This window comes from Oncorhynchus masou, chromosome 31 (genome assembly GCF_036934945.1).
Source record: "Oncorhynchus masou masou isolate Uvic2021 chromosome 31, UVic_Omas_1.1, whole genome shotgun sequence".
In the NCBI taxonomy this organism is placed as follows: domain Eukaryota; kingdom Metazoa; phylum Chordata; class Actinopteri; order Salmoniformes; family Salmonidae; genus Oncorhynchus; species Oncorhynchus masou.
Window position 1 is genome coordinate 11,652,648 of NC_088242.1, and position 13,571 is coordinate 11,666,218.

Genomic DNA, 13,571 nt, shown 5'->3' on the forward strand with positions numbered 1-13,571 from the left:
TGAGGAGAGACAAGGTCAATCAACAATCAGGATATTAATTTTATTAAAATAACTTATCGATATAAGTATTTTACCCACACAAAAGTGAACAGAGTGAGAGCCCACTGAGTGGAGTGAGCCTCTGGGTTATATACCATCTCAAGATAGGTGCAACCTCACAGATGACGAACAATGGCTCCAAACGTCAACACATCCTGTGCCAGCACTTGGCCTCCAGTATAAAGAACGTGTTGTTTTGTTCAGTACTAAGAACACAAAAGGACATATTTCGTTACTTAGTCTCCACCTTGCTAAAAAAAATGGATCCAGGGGAGAGGACAATCTCCCCCAAGGCCCAAGGAGGGGGTGACTGACGCACAGATATTGTGGAGACAAGTGATTGGTTCCCCATTACTCACACCATCCCTTCACATGGTTCCTATTAGATGCACATTCACCTATGGAAACAATGTTCTCTTCTGACCTCCTTGGCCCTATTCTCTTTCTGATATTCTGCATAGCAGCAGGGACATGTTGTTTGTCTATGGAGATTGCATTTCTGTGTGCTCAATTTTATACACCCGTCAGCAACTAATTTTAAGGGGTGTCCACATACTTCTGTATATAGTGTCATTTCCAACATATCCCATGTGAGTCCAGTAGGCTGCGCCTCATTCACAAGCAAAGGTTTGCGAGGTAGTATTTTGTTGTGGAGAGCACAGAGCACACGCTGCCCAGCATACCCCCTTCTCTCCATCTAGCGCGCTCTGGCATTCTGAAAGAACAACCTTGCAGCAGAATCGAACAACCTGGACTGAGTGGTAGACGTAATATAGTAAATGTAACGTTTTGTATTTATTTATTTTATCTTTATTTAACTAGGCAAGTCAGTTAAGAACTGTCATACCTGGTCCATAGACTGGTTTTGTTTTTTAAAAATGTACTTTTGGAATTTGGGTGAACTATCCCTTTAAATAACCTTCTGTCTCATGTGATCATACCTCCCCACCCCCAATAAAAACTGTTGTAAAAATGATAATATAATAAATACCTATCTTATCCCACTACCACTGACTTTGCTGATAAATACTTTGTTGAGGGAAAATGTACTTGATACGATTGTGATGGGTTGTTGTCTCACCTAGCTATCTTAAAATTAATACACTAATTGTAAGTCACTCTGGATAAGAGCTTCTGCTAAATGACTAAAATGTCATATAAAATATATGTTTTAAAGTTTATAATACTAATTTGAGTATCCTGATTTAAGTTTACTATGTTACGTCTAGTCTATGAGACCAGGCTGAATCGAAGCAGCAAGATAGGTGGCAGAATCCTGCAGTTAAACTGGATTTAACTTCAGTGTCCGGCTCTGCCCTCGAATGAAGAGGAAGATAATCGATTTATTTTAATCTTCTTGGTTTGGACAGGAGTAGTCTAATATCATGCCAGTGAAAGCCAACATTTTTATGTGGGCCGTTTACACAGCGGAACCTCGTTTACATGCTGATTGATTTTAGTTCAATATGTCTTTATCTGCATCTACAACTATCCCACCTGCGCTGACAGCGGATCAGCTGACGGTCATCGTGGCCTCCGGTGAGTGATGGCAGTCACAAAAACTTAAGTAGGCTGCTACTAAACCATGAACATATATATATTCAGTCGACATAAACCTGTTGCTCTGATACAGTACTGGCTAACCGTTGATCGTTTAGGTTATGTATGTTTTGCATGTGTTATAAATACACATTAAAAAGGAATCATGTATAACCTATATGTTTACGTTAATGCCAGATATGTTTTATAAAGCTTCGTAGTCACGTCTGTGTTCTTGTTGCCTCATTTCTGTAGTGTCCTGCCTGGTGTTCTTCGTAGTGATTCTCATGCTCCTGGTGGTCTTGTACAGGAAAGACCCTTTCTGCTGCAGGGTGTCGAACTACCAGGCCAACCAGCGCTGTACAGTAAGGATATAAGTAGCTCGGTTGGTAGGACATGGCACTTGCAATTCCAGGATAGTGGGTTCGAATCCCGGGACTACCCATACGCAAAAAAATGTATGCAGCATGACTATAAGTCTATAAATTGCTTTGGATAAAATCTCATTTCTATATTATTTTTTATAAACAGGGATAACATGTTATAAACGCCTAATGTATATTATTACCCTCTCTGATGCAGGGTCTTCCAACACTATACAGGAAGGCTATGCATGTTATACATATGTAATTAACAGGGAAACATGTTATTAACGCCTAGTGTATATTGTACATATGTACAGTAAGGACATATACACCTTACAAATGTGATATAAACATCTATAGGGTTTACGCTAATCTCATCACTAAGGTCATTTACAAATGTGATATAAACATCTATAGGGCTTACCCTAATCTCATCACTAAGGTCATTTACAAATGTGATATAAACATCTATAGGGTTTACGCTAATCTCATCACTAAGGTCATTTACAAATGTGATATAAACATCTATAGGGCTTACCCTAATCTCATCACTAAGGTCATTTACAAATGTGATATAAACATCTATAGGGCTTACCCTAATCTCATCACTAAGGTCATTTACAAATGTGATATAAACATCTATAGGGTTTACGCTAATCTCATCACTAAGGTCATTTACAAATGTGATATAAACATCTATAGGGCTTACCCTAATCTCATCACTAAGGTCATTTACAAATGTGATATAAACATCTATAGGGTTTACGCTAATCTCATCACTAAGGTTATTTACAAATGGCTATAATGGTATTATACATGTGCTATAACCCCTTATTTTAAGGCTGCAAGGTCAGGCCTTACCAGGGAGCTCATTATCATTACAAACCCAGGTCTCTGGTGTGAAAGGCAAACACTCACCGCATCGCAACCAATAGAGTTAACCCACTTGGTGGGAATGTAACGTGGATCATATAGCGGAGATCGCTGCAATATCATTAACATGTTCAGCAGCTGGGAGCCTGATTTCAGTAACAGGAGTCTGGTAAACGAGGCTAGAGAAACATCCATAAACCATTATGTAAACACTGTGACAAAACATCATGAACACAGGTACAATAGAGTACTATAAACTCTTTGGAACTTTGTATAAATGTGTAATAATGGATTTCAGTAACCAATAAGAGCGAGATGTGATAAAGAAGAATGATGTGATTATACATTTGCTCTAGCATGAAACATTCCCAAGTTAGTTCAGGTGAAGAGAGATTCCTGTTTGTTTTTCTGCAGCAAGCAGACCAGACCAGACCTTATGGGCCCTGGTCAAAAGTAATGCAGTATATGGGCTATTCTACAGACGTGGTGCAAATTGGGGGTTGGAAATCAATTTACATTTGTATCATTTACATTACATTTACATTTAAGTCATTTGGCAGACGCTCTTATCCAGAGCGACTTACAAATTGGTGAATTCACCTTATGACATCCAGTGGAACAGCCACTTTACAATAGTGCATCTAAATCATTTAAGGGGGGGGTGAGAAGGATTACCTTATCCTATCCTAGGTATTCCTTAAAGAGGTGGGGTTTCAGGTGTCTCCGGAAGGTGGTGATTGACTCCGCTGTCCTGGCGTCGTGAGGGAGTTTGTTCCACCATTGGGGGGCCAGAGCAGCGAACAGTTTTGACTGGGCTGAGCGGGAACTGTACTTCCTCAGTGGTAGGGAGGCGAGCAGGCCAGAGGTGGATGAACGCAGTGCCCTTGTTTGGGTGTAGGGCCTGATCAGAGCCTGGAGGTACTGCGGTGCCGTTCCCCTCACAGCTCCGTAGGCAAGCACCATGGTCTTGTAGCGGATGCGAGCTTCAACTGGAAGCCAGTGGAGAGAGCGGAGGAGCGGGGTGACGTGAGAGAACTTGGGAAGGTTGAACACCAGACGGGCTGCGGCGTTCTGGATGAGTTGTAGGGGTTTAATGGCACAGGCAGGGAGCCCAGCCAACAGCGAGTTGCAGTAATCCAGACGGGAGATGACAAGTGCCTGGATTAGGACCTGCGCCGCTTCCTGTGTGAGGCAGGGTCGTACTCTGCGGATGTTGTAGAGCATGAACCTACAGGAACGGGCCACCGCCTTGATGTTAGTTGAGAACGACAGGGTGTTGTCCAGGATCACGCCAAGGTTCTTAGCGCTCTGGGAGGAGGACACAATGGAGTTGTCAACCGTGATGGCGAGATCATGGAACGGGCAGTCCTTCCCCGGGAGGAAGAGCAGTTCCGTCTTGCCGAGGTTCAGCTTGAGGTGGTGATCCGTCATCCACACTGATATGTCTGCCAGACATGCAGAGATGCGATTCGCCACCTGGTCATCAGAAGAGGGAAAGGAGAAGATTAATTGTGTGTCGTCTGCATAGCAATGATAGGAGAGACCATGTGAGGTTATGACAGAGCCAAGTGACTTGGTGTATAGCGAGAATAGGAGAGGGCCTAGAACAGAGCCCTGGGGGACACCAGTGGTGATCGTATTTCTCCCAAACTTTCAGCACACATCTTCCAACATATGTGAAGTAGACATATACTATTCACACACTTTGTTTTTTTATTGCATATTTGAAATATTTACCTGAATTCATTACCACCCCACTAAATTTGTTACTACCAAAACAAAGTGGAAAAGTTTAAATAAAGGGAGAACCGTGTACAGTAGGGATCATTTAACCTTCTGTTACAGATTAGAAATGTTATTGGCATACCAAATTTAAACAAGAGTAAAAACATGACTTTTAACCAGATTTTCAAAACCTTTATATTTAATTTAGAGAAATATTATCTCTATTATTCTCTGTAAAATGTTCCATGTTGATTGTATGAATCTGAAACTTGTAGATTTAAATAAATATGCATCTATATAATTATGTTGTTAGAGGTGGAAATTATCCTTTTACCGATCTTTCTTTTGGCAAAATAACAGGCTAGTGTCAATTATAGAGATAAATAGAGGACTCTAGCTGGATATAACCAATGTTCCCTCTAAACTGCGTGGACATGCAGCTCCCCCGGAATTGCAGTGCAGAAGAAATATCAGCCTGCGCAGAGAAGCACGAGATTGAACTTCACTCAACTTTCTAGAGTTCTCCCCCTTTAATTAACACTACCAATGTTTTCCTTTACTGTGGGAATTGTGATCAAATCAATGCAATATTAGCCACTTTCAATGCAACATACTGAAACAAAACTAACTATGCAAAACTTAGTATGCAAAACTAACTATGCAAGAGAGGTTGTTGTAGGCAGAATGCAGCAGAGTAGGATTTTATTTAATTGACAGGCACGACTCATGGCTGTACTCTACACAGACTAGTGCGCCATAACCAATCAGAGCTGCAGTAGGCCTATATGCAAATAGACCATTGCCATATGTGGATCTGTGCCATTCACTTTGAACTGGACTGTTTTTACAAGCATGAGCGATCGTGAGTAGATGCGTTTATTTTGAGATCAAAGTGAGAGCTAAAGTGAGCACGTTACGTGACGTGTGTAAAACACCCGTTGAATATGGCCAGTGTCAGTAAACATCTGCAAAAAAGCGTAATGAAATTGAAATAATTCTATACCAGCCAAACCCAGACGACACTGGGCGCCAGCCTATGGGACTCCCAATCACAGCTGGAGGTGATACAGCCTGGATTCAAACCAGGGACTGTAGTGACACCTCTTGTACTGAGATGCAGTGCCTTAGAACGCTGCGCCACTCGGGAGCCCTTAAGAGGGTGTGAGCAATGCTGAATGGGTGTAGACAAAGAAGAGCTCTTCACTAGATACCAAAACATTCAAAGGCCATTTTCTCAAAAGTGAGTTTACAAGTTGATCAACTTTCAAAGCAGAATTACTTTCCCATTTTTCCTCAAATGTAGTGTACCATTTTGGAGCTCTGAATCTCTACTTTTATCCAATGTAAAAAACACAATTTCAAATGTTGTTACGTAAGACTGAATCCAGGTGGTGAGTCACATTTTGTTCATATCCTTTGCTAGTTAGTGAGTTATTAGCCCAGTTATAGATCATTTGTAGTCAGCAATGGGGAGTGATTACTTCCTCCAAGAACACAAAACGTGTACATTTCTAGACATCTTTGAAAGGAGCCAGTTGTCTTAAAGGGGCAGTGTTGTATTTTGAGACAGACATAATTTGGTATGGAAATGATTATGCATTTTATTTTGAAAAGTGGTTTCCAGCATTACCACCTTATCTGAATGAAAAGTGGATAAACGGGTTAATGTCAAGCCCTGCATGTTCATTTTCAAAATCACATGCAATGTAGACCTACATTGAACACCACACATTGGCTGCTACTGTAGGCTGGATGATCGATCAAATCAAATCACATTTATTTGTCACATACACATGGTTAGCAGATGTTAATGTGAGTGTAGCGAAATGCTTGTGCTTCTAGTTCCGACAATGCAGTAATAACCAACAAGTAATCTAACCTAACAATTCCAAAACTACTACCTTATACACACAAGTGTAAAGGGATAAATTTACATTTACATTTAAGTCATTTAGCAGACGCTCTTATCCAGAGCGACTTACAAATTGGTGAATTCTATAATATGTACATAAAGATATATGAATGAGTGATGGTACAGAACGGCATAGCTAAGATGCAGTAGATGGTATCGAGTACAGTATATACATATGAGATGAGTAATGTAGGGTATGTAAACAAAGTGGCATAGTTTAAAGTGGCTAGTGATACATGTATTACATAAAGATGCAGTAGATGATATAGAATACAGTATATACATGTACATATGAGATGAGTAATGTAGGGTATGTAAACATTATATTAAGTAGCATTGTTAAAGTGGCTAGTGATATATAGAACAGCTATTTCCATGTTAAAATGTTATGGGATGTATTTTCTCCATTGTTTATGATGGTGGGCCACTCTGGTAGACCTACATTATGTTCAAATAACCACAGTAGCCTACTTTAGCACTGTCAAAACTAACTTAAAGCGGGTACGGCCTCAGTGTTCAAAGTAAACACATTCCAGAAGTTGCACAGAATTTTCACAACGTTCAAGTTTGCGCTCAGCAGACCTGCAATTTGTTCAATGACGAAAGAAATTAGAGGGAACATTGGATATAACTCGTTTTCGTACAGAGATTGCCATTGTGGGCATCCACTATTTAAAAGTAGTCAACTGGGTGGGGATAAATATGGGTTGGGAGTGATCAGCCATTGATCAGAGAGCATTGTCTTCTTCAAATTGGGATGCCTATGGTTTGTAAACCAAAAACTAAGTGTCACGACTCCGACCGAAGGTGGCTCCCCTTCCCGTTCGGGTGGCACTCAGCAGTCGTCGTCACCGGCTTACGAGCTGCCACTGATTATTTCCTCCCCCTCCTAATGTGTTTATTGATTACACCTGTTTTGAGTTTGTTGTAATTAGTTGGGCTTTATTAGTCAGCTGGCCCGCCCGTTTCTTTGTGCGGGATTAATTATTGTAACCTTTGTGTTTGGTGTAGACGAACGTGTTGGTCTATGTTCGTGGAGTTTGCTGGACACTTTTCGTCCCCCGTGTCTGGGGCATTTGTTTTGAGCACCCAGTGTTTCGTGGGGTGCCCGTTGTTCACCGTGTGTGCATTAAAAGAGCACTATATTGATCTCTCTGTTTCCTGCGCCTGACTTCCCACTTACGACACCCACAACGTTACACTAAGGCGCTATCCAGGAGCCAAGACCAAGATTTATGCCAGGAAATTGGTCCCAAGATCCAGATCCAGTGAGTTGGGATATGACAAGTAAAAAAAAAAATGTCAAGTCTATGGGCCCTTTCTGCAATTGTAAGAAACTCAAGTAGAGTAAACTGGAGCACAGTACAGTAGAGCACAGTCCTATAGTGTACCGTACAGTAGATTTATTTATTTAGGCAAGTCAGTTAAGAACAAATTCTTATTTACAATGACAGCCTACCCCAGCCAAACCCTAGTGGCTGTTTAAAAAGGTTAACGTGAATCATATTTCCCTGTGCAACTCTGTTTTCTGTATTTGTTATGATACAGAGCTGAGAGAGCATGCAGTGCACAGCTCATTTGATAAGGTTAAGGTCATTACCCCCAGCTTTTTGTATCCATTTTTTTCTCCCCTATTGAGAATGCAACCACAGATAAACGCTACCTTTGACCTTTTGGTTGGTTGTATCAAAAACACTGATATTCTTCTGTTAATATATGGCCTTTTTTTATATTCAACCAAAGGCTACTCATCTGAGAACCTTACATGAGTGTGTTTTTCCTTTGCATCACATGCTAGTCAGTTACAGTGAAGGCCATCCTCCAGCCCCATTTGCCTCCACCTCCTTTCCTTCCACTCATTCAAGCCAAACATTTTCAATATTAACATTGAAAATATCAACACTGTCGCTTTATTAAACCAGTAATAGTTGATTATATTACAAATGATGCTGTGATATTATGGAGGCTGCCAGGGGATTGTGTGTTGCACGATGATGTCTCATGTTAAAACCCATATAGCGTTATCAGTAGGGAGACTGCAACAGAGTGTCAGAGCCGAGACAGAGGGATAAAGAAATAAACGGTTGGATCTAACTGTAGATTTTGGCAAACGCATTTTCCATTGTGTGGTCGATTGTGCATAACATGCATCAGATCAGGAGAACAGCTCTGGTATCCCTTAACAAGACTTATTGGAGTATACTGAGTGGAGTATATTATCGGGCATGAAGAAAATGTAATTACAGCTCTATAGCCAAGTCCTCAATCACCGCCTAGTAACCTGGCCTGGGGTTAATTCATTGGAGATTTGTATTGAACTGTTGTCATGCCTTTGTTGTTGCTGCTACGTTACTAATTGTAAAGATAGAATAGAACAGAATAGAGCATATTAGAATAGAACAGAATAGAGCATATTAGAATAGAACAGAATAGAGCATATTAGAATAGAACAGAATAGAATAACTTTATTTTACACCGACTGAACTTTGGTAAGATATAAGACAATTTTCCACTGTAGTGTAGACAGACTTTAACCAGTCTTCCCTCTTCTCTCCCTACCCAGGATGCTCCACCCCAGTACAACAGAAGACAGTCTCTAGTGGTGTCTCCCTACAATGAACATACTGCTGCCGTGGCCCACGGAAACATTGGATCCCAGGTGAAAAAAACCCCTCTGTCTTTACATAGTAGGGTAGAGTGGGGTAAGTTTAGGAATTTTGTTCATTCAGCATCACTCTGTCAAGGGAAATATGGTATTCTTTCCAACAAAGATATCTACATTTATTTCCGGATGTTGTGTATACCTGGTAATAATCAGAATACATGTAAACTTTACAGTTTTGAAAACATAGCTTGTCCAAAAAAAGTGTTTTTTTCATCATAACTTACTCAGGGTATGGGGTAAATTGAGCCGCGGAGCAGGGTAAGTTAAGCCACCTACACATTTCTGTACTGAATGAAATATTGCCACTACTTTTTTTAAACCATGTCTATCATTATTTCCCAAACAAAATTCAATTCAACACAAAATCACAATCATATTTTAGCCCTCTAGACTCTCTTGTCTAAGCCTGTGGAGTTCTACTAAGCTAACATATGGAATTGTTTTAAGGTGGCCATACCAAGGATCATTTAGCTATTTGATTTTGAATTTTACAACCCCTTTAGGTATCCCAAATGTATTTGACTTTTTCTTTTTAATGAAAAATTGAATTTGGCCTTACTGCTATTAGCCTATAGAAATGCAATGAATAACAGATTCGTACATGGAAAAACAGATGTCCTATATCTGAGAGATTAAATAAAGCTCAGGAGGTGTGTTTATTTTTACACATATTTATCCCATTTTTTTTAGGCACTGAACTACTTCCACACAGAATGTACTTCCATTCATGTTTTAAAACTGGTACTGGGCTACCTTCAGGCGAGTCTTGTGAGGCTTGTCGGTGTCCTAGAGCAAGACATCCGACATGCACTGTACATGTAATGAAAGAGTCATCTTTCCGAAGGGGGGTCATGTTAGTGTGTAGCCCAAGACGTTTGGACACTACAGACAGAAGTTGGCCGATCGGCGGTACCGACTTCAGACGAGTCATGTGCCGCTTGTGCTTCAGACGAGTCATGTGACGCTTGTGCTTCAGACGAGTCATGTGCCGCTTGTGCTTCAGACGAGTCATGTGCCGCTTGTGCTTCAGACGAGTCATGTGCCGCTTGTGCTTCAGACGAGTCATGTGCCGCTTGTGCTTCAGACGAGTCATGTGCCGCTTGTGCTTCAGACGAGTCATGTGACGCTTGTGCTTCAGACGAGTCATGTGACGCTTGTGGCGGTTGTAGAGCAAAACCATAATAGAGATCTCTAGCCTCTAACAGACAGGTTTTTATGGGGATTTTTCTTTTTATGCTAATTATATTTCCACGGGGGGAAATGGACTCGAGGGTTTTAACACAGGCTTAACACCTAACAAACACTTTATACTTTTTAAAACACTTTTAACACAGGCAAGGCCCTGTTACCTCATATCTGGGGAAGAAAACATTTCAATATGCTCAATTTGACTCAAACTATTGACTCAAATGACCACATGGCCATTGGCTCAATTTACCCCAAGGCAAACATTTTTAACTATATTAGCCCACACAGCTACAAGGATGCACTTTCATGCTAGGTTTAGGACCTCATATTGAAGCTTATAGAGAAGCTTGTTTTTTTGTACCTAACTTGCTTAAACACTTTTGCCATGTGGTTACTTCCTCCACAAAACTCCATGAAATTATGACCTCTTCCTAAATATTCCGTAAAATTATACATTTTGTATATGATTTACTAGGAACAAGGGTGGCTCAGCGTACCCCACTCTCCCCTATTACACATAGAGATTTAGGTATTAATCAATTAATTCACTTCTCCATATTATAATCTCTATTTAAAAACCATCTGAGCTGCTTTCACGTTGTTATTGATGCCCAGTGCCGTTTGTAATTAGGATGCGTTTACACAGGCAGCCCAATTCTGATCTTTTTCCTCTAACTGGTCTTTTGACCAATCAGATCAACTCTTGAAAAATAGAAAAAGTGATATCATATAAAGATGTTTGGTGTGTGTCTGCAGCTTCCAGGAAGGCTGTTTATCATCGGTAAGCCCAGCAGCTATCACCTGGATGGGATCCTGCCCCGCCTTCCGTCCTACGAGAGCGTCCGTAAGAAGGACCGTCAGAGACAGATCCACTCTATGATAGCCGACCGCTTTGGTATCAGCCCCACGCAGTCTGAAACGGAGGTCAGTCACTCCTCTGTTCTGGACCTATTTTTATTATGTATTGTTCACTGCATATGTAAATATCTATTTTGTCATTGATTTATTCAAGCCTTATTTTACCATGTAAGTTGACTAAAGAACACATTCTCATTTACATCAAATGAAATTGTGGAAGGATGTTACAGGGCTCCCTTGTAAAAGAGACCTTGCTCTCAATGGGAATCCCTGTTGAGATCGAGGTCAAATAAAAAATTAATATATTCATACATAGAATATTGATTTATTACAGTAAATTTGATCTCATAAAATGTCTCTGTACCTACAGCCTCCTCCGACGTACGAGGAGACTCTTGGCCAGGCCATGATCATCTCCTCTGAAGACCTTCAGTGTGTTGAGGCACTTCCCTCAGACCTCCCTCTCTCCACCTGTAACTCCAGCATTGAACACACAGTGACAATAGATGCAGCCCCGTCACCCTACCGCCCTATTCAGAGCCCGACCCGGGAACCCGTCTCTGTCTAGACCAGGAGTTATTTGAGGGTCGGAACACTCCTGGTTTTCAACTTCGCATTTTAACAAGAGACTCATGTTTCTACCCTTTGCAAGAGAAAAGAAGACAAATCAATAAAGAAAGAGACATTATCATGATAATGCATGAGTCAGTTTCACTCAAGAGTTTGTCCTCCTGAGACTAACGCTCTCAACTCTTGACTGTCGTCTGTTGGTGTAGTGAGTGGTTTTAACATGACTGTATGCTGTAAATGGCTTGATATCCTTCCACTGGCAATGATATCCTTTATCAGCTAAATAATCAAATCAGCCTACATGTCAAACTCTAGACATGCTCGGGTGTGTGGAAAAGAAGATGTCCGCACCTCACAAGCAGACATATTATGCTTCATCACAACATCTAATGTCGTAGACGACCACAAAACAAGGACATTGTTTCGGGTTAATGAAAAATCTAAATCTCCTCGTTTCAAAAGAACACCGAGCTATGAATACCCAGCTACCTGACATGTGATGATGATGGCTGGTGAGTGTAGGGCCAGACCATAGAGCTGTTGTGGTTGAACACATCACTAATTATTAACTCTACTGAAGGCTTATGTCCCAAATGGCACCCTAATCCCCATGTAGTGCACTACATAGGAAATAGGGTCCCATTTGAGACACAATCAAAGTGTGTTCACTCAGGGACAGTTGACCAGGGACCATTTGTCTTAACCCAGGTCAAACTAACTATGCACAGAGAAACACCATGACGTTCCATATTTTTTGAAACTGCACTAGGGGCTCGTAAGTAAGCATTTCACTGCAAGGTCTACTACACCTGTTGTACTCAGCGCATGTGACTAATAACATTTGATTTGATTTACCTCCTGGGCTAAACTGGAATGGGTTTGTCAATATGTTTAGACTGAGATACAGTATGTAACTATGCAAAACATTCATATTATGTGTAACCCAAATCAAACAAAAAAAAATGTGAAAGTAATAGTTCAATAGCTGAACCAAAAAGGGTAACTAAAGTAGATATAAATGGCCTATCCGCTTTAAAAAAAAGTTGACTCTGTTTCCATACCGTTTTTATGCGAGAAAAGTCATACCTTTGATAAATTTTAATCACGACAGCTGTGATGGAAACGAAGTTTCAATACAATTTTCTAAATGCTGACAGATCATTTGTTCGTTCGACATGGTGGGATCTTTTTGTGTCTGTAAAATGTGTTATGCGAGAAATGGTGGTGGAATCTCGTTTATGCACAAATATTGATATAACAACCGTGGCGAAGTACACTTGGAGTCACGCGATGACGTGGTGTGTGTGGTTCTCCCACTACAACTGGGGAATCCATGCAGTTTATTAGAATATAGAATAAATCAATTATGAACTTCACAGGGTGGTGAAAGTGCAGTGATCTTGATGCTCTTTTCCAATAAATATTGAGGGTCTTATTCTTTTGATCGATTCATGACTGCCATTTGACAAAAACAAATATTCTTGCTCCTATCCATAATAATCTCATCATGTAGACTAGCCTACCCGCACTGTATCTACAAGCTGTTGGCTAGAGCGAACGTGCCAAGACCAATGAGCCTATCCTCCTACAGCTCCCCAAACCAGCCTCCATTGCAGAGTAGGCATATTTGCTATTTAACGTAACAGTTTTTTGGTGTCAAAACTATCGGTAGAGGTGAAAATGCGATGACAACATATTGAACTTAAACTTTTGTTTAGTACATTAAAACTTAAAGCAAAAAAGAAAATTGTGTGTGTACTACAACATCGCTCACTGATTTTAATTTGCAACAAGTCAGTTTAAAATACACCATTGGTGAGAAAATATACATGTTTTA

General features: G+C 40.5%; 1 protein-coding gene across 1 annotated transcript; it reads left to right on the forward strand.

Moving 5' to 3' along the window:
- Positions 1-1,309: 1,309 nt before the first annotated feature.
- On the forward strand, positions 1,310-13,514 carry LOC135523411 (uncharacterized). Its single transcript, XM_064950063.1, has 5 exons — positions 1,310-1,578; positions 1,834-1,943; positions 9,017-9,112; positions 11,063-11,230; positions 11,535-13,514. The coding sequence occupies exons 1-5, from the start codon at positions 1,506-1,508 to the stop codon at positions 11,730-11,732; spliced, it is 645 nt and encodes a 214-aa protein (XP_064806135.1). The 5' UTR covers positions 1,310-1,505; the 3' UTR covers positions 11,733-13,514.
- Positions 13,515-13,571: the final 57 nt, after the last annotated feature.